Raw genomic sequence first — 21,012 nt, 5'->3', positions numbered from 1 at the left:
ATTGGTTGAACTTGACAGACGTGTCTTTTTTTCAGGCTGGTTTAACTATGTAATTATGCAACAGTACTATGATACATCAGTTGATTCCACCTGTATAACAGGAGTTGTATTGATACCATATAATACAGGAATTTCAGTATCATTATAATGCAGAAAAACTGGATGTGCTACCTAGCTGTCCTAGCAGTTAAACAAGTCACAAACTGTGTTTGCATTAGGAATAACAAGTAAAAACCTACTTAATCCCATAATTTCCAACCTCTATTTATACAAAAACATTTCAGTGACACCCTCAGGGACATATTTCTGCAACACTTGCTAATTTAATAATATTATTAAAGTATTTTTATAAGCAAATACAGAATAGCTACAAAAACAACTGAAGAATAATACAAATTTTCAACCTGAAAAAATTAAAATAAGATATTTTTACTTTTGATAAAGTATGTTTCTTGGAGTTGATTGAAGGATACATGATCAGTAGTTATTTTGATACAATTGATTAAATTGCCACCTTCAGAAAGATCTAGACACTAGAAAACATAAAAGCTGTTTGCCAGCCAGGTATAACCTCTCTGATTTTAAGCATGCCACAGTGTTATATAAAAGCAGCATGGATCACAATAAAACAGAGGGGTTCACCTTTGGAGAAAAAAAAAATAATAAAATGCACATATTTTCCCCCCAAAAAAAGAGCATTTATTATTTTTTTTTCTCCCCAGGAGCCTTCAATGCATTGCATCCAGGATCAGTGTATCGCGAGGTACAAGTTGGGCTCCAGCAGACACTTGCCCCAGATTTCTTGCCCATACCTCTGTACAGGCTGTTAGAAAGCTGGAGGAAGTATCAATGAACTACAAAAACGCACTCATTAGCACCCTCATAGTTCATTGAGAACTACAAGCCATCTGCTGCGTAGTTTCTTTATTCACAGATTGCTGTGGATGAATGATGCGGCTGTGCTGGCGGAGCCTCGCACATTTGCACAGATTCTGAATGTAACCGAGGGCCAATTTGCACCAGAATTGCACAGAAATGCAGAGGGAGGTAGTGGTTCTGGAGCATGTTACACCCTAAATATAGTGCAATGTGTAACATGCTCCAAAGGTGAAATTAGCCTTTAATTAACCCCAATAAATGGATTTTGAGGTTCAAGTACAAATACCCAAATTTTCTTTATCATTATTTAACAAAGGATTTTTGTACATAAAACAGTTGAGGTGAGGGCACCCCTTAATTGTGAAGAGGGTTTTGGAGCAAAATTGGTAGGTTTTGTGTTCCAAATGTTATACAAACAGGACTAAGTTTTGGCTGTGAGAATGAAACCCTAGGAGACAGATGGGGCACTTTTCTGGGGGCACATTTTATGAGATGAAAGTCCATGAGGAAGAGGGTTTAGAATCTTTTTGTTTTGGGTAGTAGGACATTTCTCCCTGTGACATCTTTAAAGGTGGATGTCTGTTTAGTGAGGCAAATGACAAATTTATCAAAGGGCATACATATCAGGCGACATGTAAAAGCGGCTTCAGCCTTTTAGCCATATGATTCTGCGCAAATGGACAAAAATGAGAGCCATTCTGGAGATTTAAGTCATGACCTGTTCTAGGGCATCAGCACAAGAGTCCTAACTGGAGGGAAGTATGAATGTGCTCTGCAAAAGTTCAGTCCTGGAACAGGATCCTGCTGGTTGTTCATTTCCCTAGTCCAACTAGCTGTGTTATGGAGTGTTCAACTTTTTGCTTTTATAAGTAAATCAGCAATTATGGCTGCTCTTGGGTGTTAGAAACATTTAAATCAAGCAGATTCCATTCACATGTGTAGACACACACACTCACTTTAACCACTTGAGTCCAAGCATCTTTAACCTATGAAAACATCCTTAAGTTCCAAGGCTTTTTTTCAGGTTTTTGGACAGGTGACCGTCTTACAATTGCTGCTTTGTTGTGCAGTCAACCAAGTCAGCCTTGACATGTTTTTTTGGGGGAGAGATAGTACTTTATTTTGATACCATGTTTTAAATTATATACTTTAATTTAACCTCCCTAGCGGTATGATTATGTCAGTATTTCTGTGCTAAAAGCGGTACATTTTTTTCAATGGAAATTTGTTGTTTTTTTATTGTAGGCCTGTAATTCTTAGGAATAACTCCCTGAAATCTTTTTAAACAAGAGTCTAGTAGACATGTTTGGTGCAATAAATTTTAATAAATTAAATCAAATTATAATATAATAAAAAATAATAATATAATAATAAATTAAATAATGTAATCAAATAAAACACACGGAACTCTGTCCAAACAATATTATACAGACACTGCATTTTTTTTAGTAAACATCCCGGGTGTGGTAAATTTTGAAACATGGGACTGCACAAAGTCCGACATCGCAATCAGGACAGTGGAACCTTGTTTTCTTGCGGATTTTTTTTCCACTGTTATCTCTCTGAGACAAGCATACCACGCACATCCTGGTAGGTGCTGCCTTTTTTTGGGTTGGTGGGATGTGGTCCATAAAATGACGTCCAGTCAGACGTTCTGGGTTGACAACTTCCACAGAACGTCATCCGGATCTACCCACAGACACTGATGGAGTTTGGTATTTCAGGAAGATGCATTCCGCCAATTTCCATATAAAGTCCGCATGAATCACAGGCTTTTCACTGTGTTTGTGGAACAGAACGTATGCATTCCACAAACACTGCTCCAGAAGATGCCGGAAAATCTTTTTATAATACTTTCTCTGCTGCTTTCTCATCGCAGGATAAAACGTCATAGCTTGGTCAGCTCTGTCAACACCTCCCATGGTTTTGTTGTAGTCCATGACAACCTGCGGCTTCTGGATGTTTTTGCCACCTTTTGTTTGGACCATCACTGTGGAGGCATTGTGAATGGTACTCATCAGGCACACATCCTTCTTGTCCTGCCATCTCAGCGCAATCATTTTGCCTTTCTGCCAGGCAACTAATTCTCCCGACTTTAGTTTGTTTTTTCCAAACATGGATGGCAGGTTACGCCGGTTAGCCCGAACGGTTCCGTAGGCATCCGTTCTGTTTTGAAGAAGAACCTCGTAAAGTTCTGGCGAGGTGTAAAAATTGTCCGTCGTTATGCAATAGCCTTGGTTTAGCAGAGGCTCGATTAGTGACAGGACGGATGATGTTGCCAGTCCGTAGCTGCTGTACTTAGGATTGAATTTTGTTCCTTTGCCGGTGTATAGGACTGTGTTCCAGATGTAGCCAGTACAGGATTCGCACAGCAGATAGGATTTCACGCCAAATCTTGCTCTCTTGGACGCGATGTACTGTATCCAGCTGAGCCTTCCTTTGTAGGCCATTAGACTTTCGTCTACGCTGATATCCCTCTCTGGCACATAGCTCTGCTGGAAATTTCGTACAATTACTTGGTAGAGTTCCCAAATTTTTTTAGCTTGGGAGCCGGATGACTTGTTTCATCAAAATCCTCATTATTTGCGAAGTGCAAGTATTTCATAATGAGGGAAAAATTGTACTCAGACATGACGGTGCCAAAGAACGGCGTGGCGAGCATTTTGTTGGTGGTTCAGTACCACTTCTGCAGCGGTTTCCCCACCACTCCATCACAATAATTTCAATGACCTCATTGGTCATAAACAATTCCAAGTATGCCAAGGGATTGTCACTTTTAACGTGTATTTTCATACCGGGTGTGCCGGTAAATGTAAATTTTGGCGGCGCTGGTGTATCGCAATCAAAAGTGCACCATGTGCGCAGATCACTCACGTGATCCATCTCAGATTTGCCGCTATCTTCACTTTCGGTGTCAGATGATAAATCGCCACGAGTCGCTATCACCCAATTCAAGCAGCTCCTCACTGTCGCTGTTCGCTAGCTCATCGTAAACCGCTTTATTGTTAGCGAGGCGCTTTTTGGAAGCCATGAGCGCAAAATGGCACACAATGGTTTTTAGTCACAAAAACTGCACTATGGCTATATTCACAGGTTCAGTTACAATGTATGCACAGAGTAACACTTTATTTTTGACTGTGAGCTATTTTATAATTCCCGCCTCCCACAAGCCCCGCCCCCCGACGGCACGTCAGACTCGCGCTGATCACACTGATCAGCGTGAAATAGACGGGAACCAGAGGAGCAGGGAAGCGGGAAAGGAGACTGGGGACGGACGGAGGGGATGGCTGCTAGCAGCGCAGGACCAGGGACATAGATCGGCACCAGGTAATACTATTGCGGTCAGCCCGAGTCTGGCTCGGGGTTACCGCTTTTGACAGCTGCATTTTACCCCGAGCCAGACTCGGGAATACCGCTAGGGAGGTTAAACGAGAGGGAAAAAAAATGGTGAAACCTATGAAAAAAAAGTTATTTTATGATGATTACGACTACATAAAAATGAAAAACTTGAGGCAGAGTGTTTTTTTCTTCTTTGTAAATATTTTTTTATTTGTCTGAAATCAAACAATACCAGATTTGCTTCTTTTTTTCCCCAAGTATGCCTTAGTCATACGGTGAGAACATGGTAGGGCCAGGAAATTAGAGAACATTCTGGCTGACAATGGCTAAAGACTGGCAGGTCCTTTTTTTTTTTTTTTTTTATACCAGACTCTATTCACAGTGGCTCAGGAGTAGTAGGACACCAAAACTACCCTAACATGACTATTTAAAAATGTACAACTTTCAAGTTTTGTCATAAGAAATATAACTTGAACATTGAACCCCAGTAAAACGATAGAAAATTTTAACTGCAAAATTTCCAACAAAAGTGTAAATTCAGTGACAGGTTTAACACAGAGATGGCATGGGAAAAATTTCATCCAACATGTCCAGCCATCTCTTCCATATACAATGATACCAATATAGGTATGCTTCAGTCACTTAGTAGGATATGGCAAAACCCGGATGGGAGGGCATTCTGGCTGCTAATGACTGAAAACCACCAGATGGGAGGGCACTCTGGCTGTTAATGACTGAAAACCACCATGTCATTTCTTGGCAAAGTATTGCATTTATTTATTTCAGGTACTTGTATAGCGCCGTCAATTTACGCAGCGCTTTACATATATATATTGTACATTCACATTAGTCCCTACCCTCAAGGGGTGTACAATCTAAAGTCCCTAACTCACATTCATACATACGCATACTAGGGCCAATTTAGACAGGAGCCAATTAACCTACCAGCATGTCTTTGGAGTGTGGGAGGAAACCGGAGTACCAGGAGGAAACTCGCATAGAAACAGGGAGAACATGCAAACTCCAGGCAGGTGTGCCATGGTTGGGATTTGAACCAATGACCCTAGTACTGCCAGGTGAATTTGTTAACCATTTAGCCACTGTGCTACCCCAATTTATTGTGGCTTAAAAGTTGCAAACCCCCATTGTAACAATGTATCAGTATTGCAAATTATACCTTTTTGGTTTTGTAGTCTACCTATAATTATATGTGTTGCTCTTTTTTTCCAGGACAAATAGTGCTACTATGTGGTAGCAAATCTGGATACATACATTTTTATTTCCCTAGTATTTATTGAGGATAAACAGTACAAAATTAGAAAAATATAATTAAAGTCTGCTAATTAAAATTATATCACATTAGTGCAACACAAGTAATGTATAGGAATAGTAAAGCTCAAAGAAAACGTGTGCATTTTACTTTAGAAGAGCTTTGATTCCTTTTGATGCTACATTGCAATGTGTGTGGGAAACAACAAAGAAAAAAAGAATTGGTAATGCATATATGATTAGTGTAAAATTGAGATAACATTAACCCCTTCAAGCCTAAGGGTAAAACAAATCTTAATGCCTAAGCACAATTTTGCAATGTTGACATGTGTTAGTACAACCGTACATATCACAACTACTTTGTACATCCAGGTGAATAATACCTTGTTTATTCCAGGACAAATTGGGCTTTCATTTGGTGGTAAATGGATAATGGATATCTCCTGATTATTTTTTTTAATATCAAAGGAAAACTGGCCCAAAACAGTAATTTTAATTTAGCTGTGTGTTTCTTGTTACTACCATAACCTACCACCAAAGAACAACTCAAAATACATTTTCCAGCTCTGGACGATCGCAGCGATGCCATATATGTGTATGTTATTTGTTGCTTGTACCTGTGGTACAGCCCAGAAACAATAGTGCACATTTTGATTTCTTTTTACCTAAAACACACTGACACCAAAAAAAAGAAAAAAAAAAAAAATCCTGACCTTTTGACCTTAACCCAAACACTTACCCTGGCACTGAACTAGATCAAACCTTGATCTAGGAATTTCTTCTTTATTTTTTAATATTTATCTTTTTTTTTAACAAACATTTTTTTTCTCTATCCGACTTTACACTCTCTGGACCAAATTTGCATAAAAGTAGTGCAGGCACCTTTTCAAAGTTGCTGCAGCTTTAAGCCACACCAATTTGAAAGGGTGCCATTCAAAAGAATAGGCTGTGAATGAAGCCTTAAAACCGCAGGGACAAAAAAAAAAAAACAAAAACAAAAAAAAAAAAAACAAACGCTACCCCATCACTGCTTTAAACCAGCGCTGGGGACTCAAGTAGCTAAACTGTAGATTTGCTTTTATAGTCTATACTTGTTTTGTTGTAAAGTAAGTTCACAAATCATAAAAGGGAAACACTTTAAATGTAAAAAATTTGCAGTACATGCTTCAGTCCATTAACAGAATTGTATAGGACACATCCTATTCTTTACTATTGTTGACTGCAGTAAAAGCAAATGGCTAAAATAAATCATGAGTGCAGGCAGAGATGTGAGGTACTCTAGTTCTTATGTGCATTTAGCAATTATGATTTCTTACCAGGCAAAGATTACAGTTTAAATACTAACCATACATATAGCAATTTTAAAGCAGCTATTCTGTTTTTTTTATACTGATGAAAAAAACAAAACAAAAAACAAATTGAGACTGAATAGTTAAAAATACCACATGTATGGCCAACATAAACCTCTTACATTTCATTCATACCTGTATTTTTAGGAGCATCCATGTAAACTGGAGCAGGGGGTTGGCCACCTTGCCAGCCATACTGTGGGTAACCCTGATAGCCTGGTTGCCCTGGCTGAAAACCTGGTTGCCCTGGCTGATAGCCTGGTTGCCCTGGTTGATAGCCTGGTTGCCCTGGTTGATAGCCTACAGGGCCTGGAGGGTAACCAGGATACTGAGTAGGACCTGGGCCACCTTGCGGTTGTCCATATGGAGGGTAAGGAGCTGTAGGGTTTACGCCTGAATATGGTGGTGGATTTTCGTAATTCATGATGGTCACCTACAAAGAAAATTTAGAATATTAATATTGTGCATATTTAATTTGGTAAATAGAAAGTCCTTGTCTATTTTGCTCACAATCTGTAACAGAGTTACTGAGAATACATTTTATTCATTAAATCATCCAGATGTATAGTACTCAGAAACAAAGAAAAATGCCATAACTGTTGCAACAAGGAACAGAGTAAAAATAAGAATTTTGACTTGCCTGTAAAATTTCATATCTTGGAATACAGTATGGGACACAGGCTGGCTATTCATCAACCCTGGGTAATGGGCTGGTACCTTTAGCGGACTAGACACTGGTAGAGCTTTGCTGGACATGTGGCCCCCCCCCATGTACCTCTATAAACCCTACCCCACACCGTGACAGCTTAGTTTTTTAGCAAACAATGCAGAGTAATACAAAAACCAGAGGGGAGAGTGTTTTATGTCCTGTACCTCACACCACAATATGGGATTTACAGCTAAATCAAATTTCCTCTTATTTTATATCGAAGAGAACTGGAAACAGGCTGGATATTCATAGATCCTGGAACATCCCCAAGAAAATGATTAAGAAGGGTGAGTAACAAGGCAAACAGAACTGTGCTAACAAGCCCAACAAGAACAAATGTCAACAGACCCATCTCTGAGTGCTGCTACAAGAACCTTGCAGTCAAAAAGTGCATTTTCAGAAGCTTGAATATCCACCTGGTATAACTTGAAGAAGGCATGAACTGAAGACAAGGTAGAGACCTTTGCAAAGCTGGGCAACAGAGGCTTGATGTCAGAATGCCCACAAAACACCCACCAATCTGGAGGAGTGAGCATGTGCTTAAGATGTCTTATTTTATAGTGTGTAATCTATTGAGAGGAGTCGTCTTATGCACCTGGCGATAGTGGACTTTGAGGCAAGATGTCCTTGACAAGGCCCTGACAACAAGACAAAGAGGAATCCATCTTAAAGAAGCTGTGGCTTTTAAATAGGCTTCTATCGTAGTTCATTGTCTGGATTCTGTCAGAGCTCACTCTTTGGGGTGCCCAAGAACAAGGCACAAAGAGGGAAGGACTATTTCTTCTTTAACCACTTACCATCCTGAGGATTTACCCCCCTTAATGACGAGGCCTCTTTTTGCTATTCGGCGCTGCACTAATTTAACCGATAATTGCTCGGTCATGCAAAGAGTACCCAAGCAAAATGTATGTCCTTTTCTTCACACAAATAGAGCTTTCTTTCGGTGGTATTTGATCACCTGTGTGCTTTTTATTTTTGGCGCTATGAAAAAAAAAAAGACCAACAATTTTGAGAAAAAAAACTATATTTTGGACTTTTTGCTATTAAACATATCCAGTATTGAAATTTAAAAATCAAATTTTGTCATAAATTTAGGCCAAAATGTATTCTGCGACATGCCTTTGCTAAAAAAAAAAAAATCCCAATACGTGTAAATTAATTGGTTTATGTGAAAGTTATAGCGTTTACAAATAGCAGTATAAATAAGGGAATCTTTATTTTTTTAATACTAATAACGGTGGCGATCAGCAACTTATAGCGGCAAATCAGCGACTTGTGGCAGGACGGCGGCAGGCATTCTGACACTGGGGGGAACTGACTTGGTGTCACTGACATCCCCAGTGACAACAATACAGTGATCAGTGCTAAAAAAAATAAAAAAGCATTGACACTGTACTAATGGCACTTGGCAGGAAGGGGTTAACATTTGGGGGCAATCAAAGGTTTAACTGTGTGATGAGAATGTTTTACTAGGGATCACTATAAAGCACACTGATCGGGATGGCTGTGCTCAGCCATCCTGAGCAGTGTGCCCAAACTGACAGGGAGGAGGGCTGTTGGTAAACAACCCAGGACCCGGCGGGTAATCACCGGCCGGGACCCGGTGATTAACACCCGGGGCCGCGATCGGTGACGCGGGTAGGGCGGGCGCACGCCCCCTACCTGGAAATGCAGAATCACGTTTATATACACGTGATTTTTGTGCACAGGGCCTGCCCTGCAGAAGTAAATGTACTGTGGACGGGCCTTAAGCGGATAAAGTTAGACACCACCTTTGGCAAAAAGGTAAGTCTTGGGCACAAGACTAATTTTTCTTTGTGAAGGATCAGAAATGACTCCTTACAAGAGAAAGACACTAGTTCAGAGACATGTCTGACAGACATGATAGCCACTAAGGTTAAAATATTGGTTTCTGCAGGGCACAGAGACCCAAACTAGGATTCCAAGGAAGCACAGGATCCTGAAACACCTTGAATAGTTACTACCTGGTAAAATGAAGCCAGGGATCTTTCAAACAAAATTAATGTAAACCTGTCCCTTAAGAGTAATTAATGCCAAATTCTGCTCTGGTCCCAACTGTAGGAAGGCCATAATTATCTGTGATTTAAGTGTTTATTTTTACACCAGGCAAAAACATTTCCTGGTACAATAGTTTCGATTTCTGGAAGAGGCTTTTCTGGCTTTTAGAAATGTGGGAATGACAAAATCAGAGAGATGCCCCTGTCCCTCAATATCTGGGTTTCAACAGCCATGACATTAAAGCCAGTGACTGAGAAGCAGGAAGAAACAGGGGACCCTGAGACAGAAGGTCTGGTTTGTTTGGAAAGGGCCAGCAATCTTCTTCCAGAAGTTTGAGTATGACTGTGTACCAGTTTGCTTTGCAAAATAGAGCAATGGAAGAATCCTTTCATTCTCACTGCACCAGACAAGGAAGAATTTCCACAGGCAAAAAGGCATGTATTAACTGCAAAGGGGTTCAGAAAATTATCACAACATCCAATGTTAGGGGTAGTATCCTTGGTCCTGGGTACAAACAGGGGTAACTTGTTTCTGAACTTGGAAGCCAGAATGTCCACATCTGCAGTCCCCAATTTGTGACACAGGTTAGTGAAAATGTTCGGATGAAGAGCCCATTCCTGTTGGTCCAGGCAGTGACGGCTGAGTTAATCCACCTTCCAATTGTCCATTCCTGGGATCTGAACAGCAGAGAGGGCTGGGCAGTGTTAGTCCCTACCTGTGAGATGGTTAGCCTAATTTCCATTAAGGCCCCCAGATACCTGGTACTCCCTTGGTGGTTAACCCCTTGATGCAGACGTGAAAAAAATATGCGGCCTCACGGAACTGGGCTTTTTTCCGTGGGGCTGCATATTTGCGTACCTGTCTTTGTGCTGGGAGCGTGCCGCACTGCGCGCTCTCAGAACAAAGACCGCAGTGTCACTGAGAGCCTCGGGTCCCATTCTAACGATCGGGACCCGGGACTCAGGATTCTGGGTCACATGATCGCTGTGATAGCCTCTGATTGGCTATCACAGTCATCAGTCACTGTGCAACCCGGCCCCCTTGTTTTTTCTCTCTATTAATGGACGAGAGAGATACAATGTATCTAACTCCTAGCATAGAGAGAAAAAAAATGTATCTAAAAAAAAATTAAAAATTAAATAAAAAATACCTAGATCAAGGTTTGATCTAGTTCACTGCCAGGGATAGTGTTTGGGTCAAGGTCAGGGGCAAAGGTCAGGATTAAAAAAATATTGGTGTCAATGTCAGTGTGTTTTAGGTAAAGGAAAAAAACAAAAAAAGACAAAAACAAAATGCGCACTATTGTTTCTGGGTTGTACTACGGGTACAACATACACATACAGTGGGGCAAAAAAGTATTTAGTCAGCCACCAATTGTGCAAGTTCTCCCATTTAAAAAGATGAGAGGCCTGTAATTGGCATCATAGGTAGACCTCAACTATGAGAGACTAAATGAGAAAAAAAATCCAGACAATCACATTGGCTGATTTGGAAAGAATTTATTTGCAAACTATGGTGGAAAATAAGTATTTGGTCAATATCAAAAGTTCATCTCAATACTTTGTTATATATCCTTTGTTGGCAATGACAGAGGTCAAACGTTTCCTGTAAGTCTTCACAAGGTTGGCACATACTGTTGCTGGTATGTTGGCCCATTCCTCCATGCAGATCTCCTCTAGAGCAGTGATGTATTGGGGCTGTCGCTGGGCAACACGGACTTTCAACTCCCTCCAAAGGTTTTCTATGGGGTTGAGATCTGGAGACTGGTTAGGCCACTCCAGGACCTTGAAATGCTTCTTACGAAGCCACTCCTTTGTTGCCCGGGCGGTATGTTTGGGATCATTGTCATGTTGGAAGACCCAGCCACGTTTCATCTTCAATGCCCTTGCTGATGGAAGGAGGTTTGCACTCAAAATCTCACAATACATGGCCCCATTCATTCTGTCCTGTACATGGATCAGTCGTCCTGGTCCCTTTGCGGAGAAACAGCCCCAAAGCATGATGTTGCCACCCCCATGCTTCACAGTAGGTATGGTGTTCTTTGGATGCAACTCAGCATTCTCTCTCCTCCAAAGACGACGAGTTGTGTTTCTACCAAACAGTTCTATTTTGGTTTCATCTGACCATATGACATTCTCCCAATCCTCTTCTGGATCATCCAAATGCTCTCTAGCAAACTTCAGACGGGCCCAGACATGTACTGGCTTATGCAGGGGGACACGTCTGGCACTGCAGGATCTGAGTCCCTGGCGGCGTAGTGTGTTACTGATGGTAGCCTTTGTTACGTTGGTCCCAGCTCTCTGCAGGTCATTCACTAGGTCCCCCCGTGTGGTCCTGGGATTTTTGCTCACCGTTCTTGTGATCATTTTGACCCCACGGGGTGAGATCTTGCGTGGAGCCCCAGATCGAGGGAGATTATCAGTGGTCTTGTATGTCTTCCATTTTCTAATTATTGCTCCCACAGTTGATTTGTTCACACCAAGCTGCTTGCCTATTGCAGATTCAGTCTTCCTAGCCTGGTGCAGGTCTACAATTTTGTTTCTGGTGTCCTTCAACAGCTCTTTGGTCTTCACCATAGTGGAGTTTGGAGTGTGACTGTTTGAGGTTGTGGACAGGTGTCTTTTATACTGATAACAAGTTCAAACAGGTGCCATTGACACAGGTAACGAGTGCAGGACAGAGGGGCCTCTTAAAGAAGAAGGTACGGGTCTGTGAGAGCCAGAAATCTTGCTTGTTTGTAGGTGACCAAATACTTATTTTCCACCATAATTTGCAAATAAATTCTTTCCAAATCAGCCAATGTGATTGTCTGGATTTGTTTTCTCATTTTGTCTCTCATAGTTGAGGTCTACCTATGATGCCAATTACAGGCCTCTCTCATCTTTTAAGTGGGAGAACTTGCACAATTGGTGGCTGACTAAAATACTTTTTTGCCCCACTGTATATGATATTGCTGCGATCGTCAAGAGCTGGAGAATTTATTTTGGTTGTTCTTTGGTGGTAGGTTATGGTAGTAACAAGAAACACACAGCTAAATAAAAAAAAATTTTTTTTTTTACTATTTTGGGCCAGTTTTCCTTTGATAATAATAATAAAAAAAAAACGGAGATATCCATTACCATTTACCACCAAATAAAAGCCCAATTTGTCCTGAAAAAACGTGGTATAATTCACCTGGATGTACAAAGTAGTTGTGATGGTATGTACGGTTTTACTAACACATATCAACGTTGTAAAATTGTGCTTAGGCATTTAGATTTGTTGTACCCTTAGCGTGAAGGGGTTAACATAGGCAACATCTGTGATGTTGCCTAATTGTACCTTGATCAGGTGACCTTGCAGAAGGGGGGGGGGTCCAGTGTTTCAGAGCTAGTTTTATCACCCTGAGCTCCAGGATGTTGATACAAAGCATGGTTTCCAAGGGGAGCTATGTTTTCTTAACTGTGAAAGATCTGAACCCTCCTCCTCAGCCCCTAAGGATAGCATCTATTGTTATCACCAGCCATAGGTGTGGTAGAAACAACTTCCCCATTGGATTGTCTTGCTTGTTTGGAAAAGAGCTTAGGGAGGTCAATAGAATTAGCATACTTGTTCCAGGCCATCAAGATGTTGCACTGGAGAGCCCTTGAAGGGAAATGAGGAAAGGATAGGGCATCGATTGAGGCTAAGAAGCCCAAAACACTCAGACAATCCCACTGAAGAATGTCTCTTTGATTTTAAAATCTGAGCATGAGATCTTAGAGAAAGAGAAACATTTGTTTCCTAGAAGAAAGACATTGGCCTGGACAGTGTCTAGAAAAAGGCAGGTGAAGAGAAGGTTGAAAGCAGACTTTTGAATGTTGATTTACCAAACCGAAGTCCTGGCATATATGAATAGTTCTTTGGACATCTTCAGATAGTTGAAGGGGAGTGGAGTCCTTCAGAAGAAGGTCAACTAGGTAACCTGTTACCTGAATGTCCTGAATTCTAAAGTACCTTTATGAATACTCTAGCTGCTGAGGACAGGCCAGATGCCAGTACAACAAAGTGTTTGTCTCCTATTGCTAAGGGTAGAAAACACCAATGGAGGTGGGTAATTAGGAATAAGCAGATATGCATCTTGGATGTCTACAGATGCTAGGTATTTCCCTCTTGCTTCCCCAAATATGGTGTGCTACCACTTTAAAATGTAAAAATTGTGAATAAAGAGAACCAATCAAATTATTACATAACAACATACAAAGAAACAAATAATTGTTGTAGCAACCAAAAGTCCAAAGAGATTCTTTAGAGTTAAAGTGATCCAAAACACACTTGTATTACTTTGTAAATTATGTATAAAGTTGACTGATTCACTTTATTCATGATTTCTATGGAGCCTTGGTTCACACTTGGTTCACGCGGTGCGGAATTCGCAACATTTTCTGTGCAAATTCTGCACTGCATCAGAATTGCACCCCACTCATGCGAACCGCTGAGGGTGTGTATGTTAAGTTAACAACACCCTGAAATCGGTCGGCAAAATGCGGGGCATTGTACAGAATCGGATCGCATGGGTGTGAATACCCGTGCGATCCAATTCTAGTGCAGACCAAAAAAAGGGTCCGGATGCAGATTTTTGGTGCAGATGCGGTGCGATTGGAGCCATACAAAATGTATGGCTCCAATCGCACTGCACACAATTTGTATGTGATTTGCACAGGAATGCTGTGCAGTTCCTGTGCAAATCATGTGCAATATACCACACCGCATATGTGTGAACCCAGCCTGAAAATGGTAGTACAGAATATATGGGGAATCACATTTGTTTCATATCGTAAATCAAAATATTAGGTAAATGGCTTCCTTGTTGATATTTTAATGCAATAAGCACAGAATTCTATACATCAGATTCATTTGACACTCCTACAGGAGGGACAGAATGGCCACTTCCTTGCACAAGAGATGGTTCAATGGAACCATGGTCCAATGGAAGAGATGGTAGAATTTTTAACAAAATTTTGAACCACTTTTGAAATCACGGATGAAACCCAAAGGTCTGCAACCCAGTGAAAAGCAAACTGCAATAGACGTTCTCTCCACTCTTGGGAGCGAAGGCACCCACTCATTGTGAAGAGGGTTTGGGAGAGATCTTGGTATGATTTTTGCTCCAAGCTTTGTGTGGAGAGGAAGGACTGAGTTTTTGCTTTGAAGATGAAGTATGAGACTACTTGGCAGCTCAGATTTCCCAGTTGTCTAGGCTTCATGCCACAACAGATATCCCATTATGGGTACTCTCGGAATTACCCAACTGTGCTCCGCTTTCCTTAACTACATTGCTTTGGCTCCCGCCTAAGTTGCGCCCTCCGGATTTGAGCCCTATCATGCTTCACAGTTTACGAACCTGGGATTCTGTTAAATATTCAGGTAATTTGATATCATCGTTTCTACCTCTTTTGCCGATTACACATAATCCTTTATTTCCACCAGGCCTAGAACATCCCCCTTCTTTCTCTTGGTGGACCTCCCATGGCTTTGTTATTGTGCATGATTTTCTGAGCGCTCATACGTTTCCATCATGGGAGTCTTTTCAAGAATCAAGGGGGGTCCCGCCATGAGAATATTATCGGTATTTGCAATTGCGCCACTGGGTCCTATCCCTCCGTCGTACCTCTACATATCATTACCGCAAAACGCCCTTTGAACACGTCTGTCAGTATTCCCCAGGGTCCCCTGGTCTCATTTCTGTAATTTATGCCTCTCTTAACAGTAGGTCCTCCTCACCACCCGTGTCTTATGTCTCTCAATGGGAGCGAGATCTGGTTTCTCAATTGCGGCAGAGGATTGGCGTAGGGCCTGGGGGATGGTGGCGAAATGTTCATTCAATACAGTCACTCTTGAGGCAGCCTACAAAGTTCTCCTGCAGTGGTACTGGGTCCCGGCTCGGACTGCTCACTTTAATCCGACTGGTGGAGATAGGCGTTTCCGGAACTGTGGTCTACATGGGGATGTCTTGCACATTTGGTGGTCGTGCTTACGATTGATAGGCTACTGGTCTAGGGTTTTTGGTTTGCTGCAGAGGCTATTTCACATTACGGTCCGTAGGAATGCAAGGGTGGCCCTCCTGCATTGCCCAATTTTGGGTCTGTCTAGGTCTCAGCAGAAATTGGCATCCTACCTATTTATTTCGGTCAAATGTGCTATAGCTCAAGCTTGGAGAACCCCTTCAGTTATCTTCCAGGGGGTGAAGACCCGGATGAAGGCTATGTTGATCAATGAACAGATGTTTAGCATTCTTCATGATTCTCATCCAAGTTTCCTTAAGGTTTGGGAACCTTGGATACGTTATTCATTGCCATCCCTGCCTCCTACAAGTTATGGCCTCTTAAAGTCGTTGCCTGTGCTAGCCCTGGATCCGTAATTCTTCTAGTGTTCCTTTCCTCTATGTTTTCGCTCTGATTCTTTTTTTTTTTTCTCTCTATGTTCTATATTTTCTTTTTCCTCCCTTCTAACCTTTTTTTTTTTTTCCTCTTCTTTTTCCGGTAATATGATGGACTGCTGCTGCTATTATTTGGTTCGACTTTTTGCCATCCCTCCTTGATGTCATTGGACATTCTGCTATTTGGCTAATACAAGTCAGCAGGATGTATCTGTTTATGTGTTATTGTTCTGCTCTGCCCCTGCGTGGGAGTATCTTGAGCTTGTTGTATTCTTAAAACATAACTTTCTTAATAAAAATATTGAAACAAAAGATAAAGTATGAGGAGAGAGATGAGCTAGTCTTCTTTTTGAGGAGGTAGTAGCCCCCCCGAGGAAGGATGTTTTGGAACCTTCCATTGTGGAAGGACAACATGTCCTTCTGTGACATCTTTGATACATTTGTCAAGTGCCTTACCAAATATACAGCATGTCCTCTTTTAGAGAGCTTATATTTGAGTTAGTTTAGAAGCAGCTTCAGATGTCTAGACTTTTAGTCATATAATTCTTTGCATATGGACAGATACGAGAGCCATTCTAGAACTCTGTATCATGACTTGTTCTAGGGGATCAACACAAAAAGTAAAAGCAGAGGACAGCATCTCTGTGTGATCTACCAAAACTGGATCCTACACAACAGGATCCTGCTGGTTGTTTATTGCATTAGTCCAATTAGCTGTAGTCTGGCAAATAGAATTTGTAGTACAGCCAGTAAACTCCCCAGCATGTTATCCTATGTGTTCATGCACATATAGACTGTAATCAACATTTTTTGGCAGGGGTGTTTTATGGCCGAAAAAAACCCCCAGAACTAGTGGGTTTTTTTTAGCTGTAAAAACGCTCTAATGCTGCAAAATGTGTGAAAACATGGTAAATTGCGGCAAACCAACGTTTTTGGACTTTTTTTGACGAAAAAAAAAAAATTTTCTGGGGCAAAAAAAAAAAAAAAAAAAAAAGCTAGAAACAGCAAAAACGAAATGAAGTGGCAAAATGACGCTAAAAGCGAATACAGAAACGCTAAAAACCACTGAAATACTCACATTTTTAACGTGACTTTGCACAGCTAACATTGCCAGCATTATTAAAACGCCCAGTGTGCATGGTGCATAGTAGAACAAGCACTATTTTGGAAAAATATGTAAATAGTGAGGCTACAGTATCGGTCCAATACAGGGTAAACCTCTCCCTACCTGGTCACTGCTCCCTAATAAGGGTCCAGGCTTTGCCCATAAGGATGGACATATCCCTGAAGCAGTCGTCAGGGTTTGGATTTCATAGGGATGGACCATAGCCATAGATCTGTAAAGCACCCTCTGTGGAATACAACACACATTGTACGAAGTGCCGATAAGTACTCAAGCAGGATCTAGTGCCCGAAGCAACATTACAGGCCTTCCTCACAGCGAAGCGTCTGGGTATGGCTCCCAAGGTTGCACCAATCTGAATGTACTGCGTTTATTGTGTTGGAAGTCTGTGAGGAGCTGATTGATGAGTTGATAATATTCAAAATCTATTGTAATTGTACAGTCTCCTTTTATATTGTAAAGCACTTAGCAAAAAGAGGTCCAACTTGGGAAACTAGCAAAAACTGAAAACTCACAGAGTGGGGTAGTGTTATAGGGGTACTCCCAGGGGTAAGTCCAGCAGAGCATTGCCAGTGTCCAGTCACCTAAAAATACCTGCCTATAACTCTGGGTATATGAATATCCAGTCTGTGTCCTGTAAGGTCTTAGAAGATATTTGCACCTCATAGAGAGGAGCTCGCTTTTCTGTTTTTAACATGAAAAGAAATATAAAATTCATATTTACTAGTTCAAGTTTACAAACCACAGTTTTTCAAATGGAAGAACACTAATAAAATGAAATGATTAGTATGCTTCATTATTTACATCCCATAATTCTTCTGCAAATGCATATGAAAAAGAAAATAAAAACACACCAAGACTGTTCTATTAGTAACCATTGCATTAACAAATACTCTTTACAGCCAGACATTTAATTACACAAACCTTTACATTGGGCAAAGGCAATAATTGTAATGTACTAATCTGCATTCTCTTTAGGTTGCCTCATATAAATGACAATGTTGCATAGATCTACCTCACAAGGAGACACAAAGCCAGAGCACAGCTTCCAAACTCCACAGCCACCCTGCTTGGCCTACCTAAGCAATGGACAGGAATGAACCACAAAAAGCTCTGCATTATGGTTAGTCCTGCTGAGGGAGAGCATCAGGAAAGAAAACCACTCCAGAACCCAAGAACATGCTGCCTGGGATACAAAGCAAACCCAATATGCCACTTATACAAAGTCGATTCTTGACACACACCTTGACACCTGATCTATTATTGCAAATATACCAAGACCACATCGGGTGTCTACCCTCTTCTTTCACAGCTCCTTAAAGAGTTAATTGGCTTTACATCAAGATAAAATACACTGGAAAATATATGGCTACACTAGAATATAAAAGGGTCAATTTTATTGAATGAGACACCTGAATTCCCTCCTTGGAAGCAATTCATGATCTAGTATTTTTTCAATTACGATAACCTCCTTTAATCGCCAAGACTCTAGAGGAGAAAGTGAGCCACATAATATCATTATTCAAAAAAACCTTGCTTCCAATAAGAAAATAAATAAATAGGGTAGAAGACTAGGGCAACAAAAACAAAACACTCAACTCATCAAATGAGTCGCCATTCAAAGTTAATCACTATACTCAAGACAACTAGGATTCAGATCAATTTATCCAACAAGGCTACAGAAGATTTTTTTGTAAAATGGAATTAGCACCCATGTTGGTCTTGTTAGAGAAGTCACAAAAAAAAAAAGTGAGATTTACTTGCCTCTGACAATTTCAGACATCTCATCACACATCTCAGATATCGAATACGCACACAAGCAAGCACAGCTCCTGACTTACAGAATGGTTCAAATTAAAAGCATAACCTAATCCACAACTTGACTCTTAAATTAATAAAAAGGCAAGGGAAATCAGGCAAGGGGAAATAGTTCACAGGTTTGTGGTATGCTAGTTATCTCTACGGAGCAAGATCTCTCATCTGCCGTACCAGGGATATTAAATTAACATTTACGGAGGTCAGTAAAATTTTCTTCCAGCAGAGGTCCAAATTGCATGTTTGTGCAAAGACTCAGATCCTTCCATCACAGCCCCCCTTATTTCACAATTCTGTTCCTACATCAGTGTCCTCAGTCCCATGTACATCACAGTCCCCCACTTCATATCACAGTACCTCTTTGAAGAAAAACAATATTTTTTACTTTTGGCTATAAAAAATATATAGTAAACTCAAAGTTAGTCATACATTTAGGCCAAAATGTATTCTGCTACATGTCTTTGGTAAAATAAATCCCAATAAGTGTATATTGATTGCTTTGTGTGAAAGTTATAGCGTCTACAAACTATGGTATAGATACTGCAATTTACGCCATTTTTTCGCTATACAGCGCTGCACTAGTTTAACTGGAAATAGTGTGGTCATGCAATACGGAACATAAATGAAATTTAAGTCCTTTTTTTCCACACAAATAGAGCTTTCTTTCCCTGGTATTTGACCACCTGTGCACATTTTATTTTTGGCACTATAACAAAAAAAAACTTTTGGAAAAAACATTTTTTTTTTTTAAAAAAAAAAGGATATTTTCTCATTTCTGTCAAAAAAAATATTGAAAAAAATTCAAATTTCATCATCAGTTTAGGCCAAAATGTATTCTGCTACATGTTTTTGGTTAACAAAATCCCAATAAGTGTATATTGATTGCTTTGTGTACAGAAGCCTGAAATCCAATGACCACTTTGAAAGCCTGAAGGTACGTAACTTTCTCATTTCACTTCCTCACTACCTATCACAGTTTCGGAGGCCCTAAAATACCAATACCAAACCCCCCCCCCCCCCCCCCCCAAATGACCTCTTTTTGGAAAGTAGACACCCCAAGGAATTTAAAAAGGAGGCATGGTGAGTATTTTGCAGATCTAATTTTTTTCTCACAAGGTTTTGAAATATAAAAAAAAGAAAAGAAAAAAATGTGTTTTTGTTTTCTTTCTTCGTTTTCTAAAAACTTGTGGCAACAAACGATATCTGCAAAATACTCACTATGCTTATTAAATCCCTTGGGGTGTCAACTTTCCAAAAAGGGGTTATTTGGGGGGGGGGGGGGTTGGTGCTATCCTGGCATTTCAGGGCCTCCGAAACTGTGATAGGTAGTCAGGAAGTGTAATGAGGAAATAAAGCCCTTTAAAAGTCTGAAGGTGCTTATTGGATTTTGGGGTCCTGTACTTGGCTAGACTGCCAAAAAGTCTTACATGTGGTACCCACATACTTGGCAAAAGTAGTAGAATGTATTTTGGGGAGTAATTCCACATATAACCATGGCATGTGTGAGCAATAAATCATTCAAGACACAATTTTGTGTAGAAAAAAAAAATTTTTTTCCTTCATTTTCCAAAAACTTGTGGTAAAAAAATAAATTCTTCTATTGACTCCACATGCCTCTCAGCAAATGGTTTGTGTTGTCTGCTTTCCAAAAAGTGGTCGTGGGGGGGGGGGGGGGGCACTCTTCTAACCACCTGAAGACTAAGGCTTTTCTGAAACTTTTTGTTCCCATGAAAAAAAAATCAGTATTTTTTGCTAAAAAAATAATTTGGACCCCCAAACATTATATTTTTTTTAAAGCAGACACCATAGTGAATAAAATGGTGGGTGCTACAATTTTTAATGTCACATAGTACTTGCGCAAATTTTTTTTAAAAAAATTCACTTTTTACTTTTAATACACAAACACAATATATTGGCCAATTATTTGGTAAAATATAAAAGATGATGGTATGCTGAGTAAATAGATACCAAACATGACATTCTTTAAAACTGCGCATGCCCGTGCAATGGTGACAAACTGCATACATTTTTAATATCCATAGGCAACGCTTTAAAAGCTACAAGCTACCATTTTAGATTTACAGAGGAGGTCTAGTGCTGCCCTTGATCTGAC

General features: G+C 40.4%; 1 protein-coding gene across 1 annotated transcript in view; it reads right to left on the bottom strand.

Annotated features, from left to right (window-relative positions):
- Positions 1-6,954: 6,954 nt before the first annotated feature.
- LOC149447469 (uncharacterized) overlaps positions 6,955-21,012 on the bottom strand; it is a 106,810-nt gene continuing 92,752 nt past the window's right edge. The window contains exon 2 of the mRNA XM_089652528.1: positions 6,955-7,269. Within this exon, the coding sequence (XP_089508654.1) occupies positions 6,955-7,260 (306 nt within the window). The 5' untranslated portion in view covers positions 7,261-7,269. The remainder of the gene's footprint in view (positions 7,270-21,012) is intronic.

The sequence above is a fragment of the Staurois parvus genome, unplaced genomic scaffold (genome assembly GCF_062004578.1).
Source record: "Staurois parvus isolate SC_StPar_1 unplaced genomic scaffold, SC_StPar_1.0 ptg000685l, whole genome shotgun sequence".
Lineage (NCBI taxonomy): Eukaryota > Metazoa > Chordata > Amphibia > Anura > Ranidae > Staurois > Staurois parvus.
Note: the sequence above shows the minus strand (reverse complement) of the source record. Positions and strands in the feature narration are given on the sequence as shown.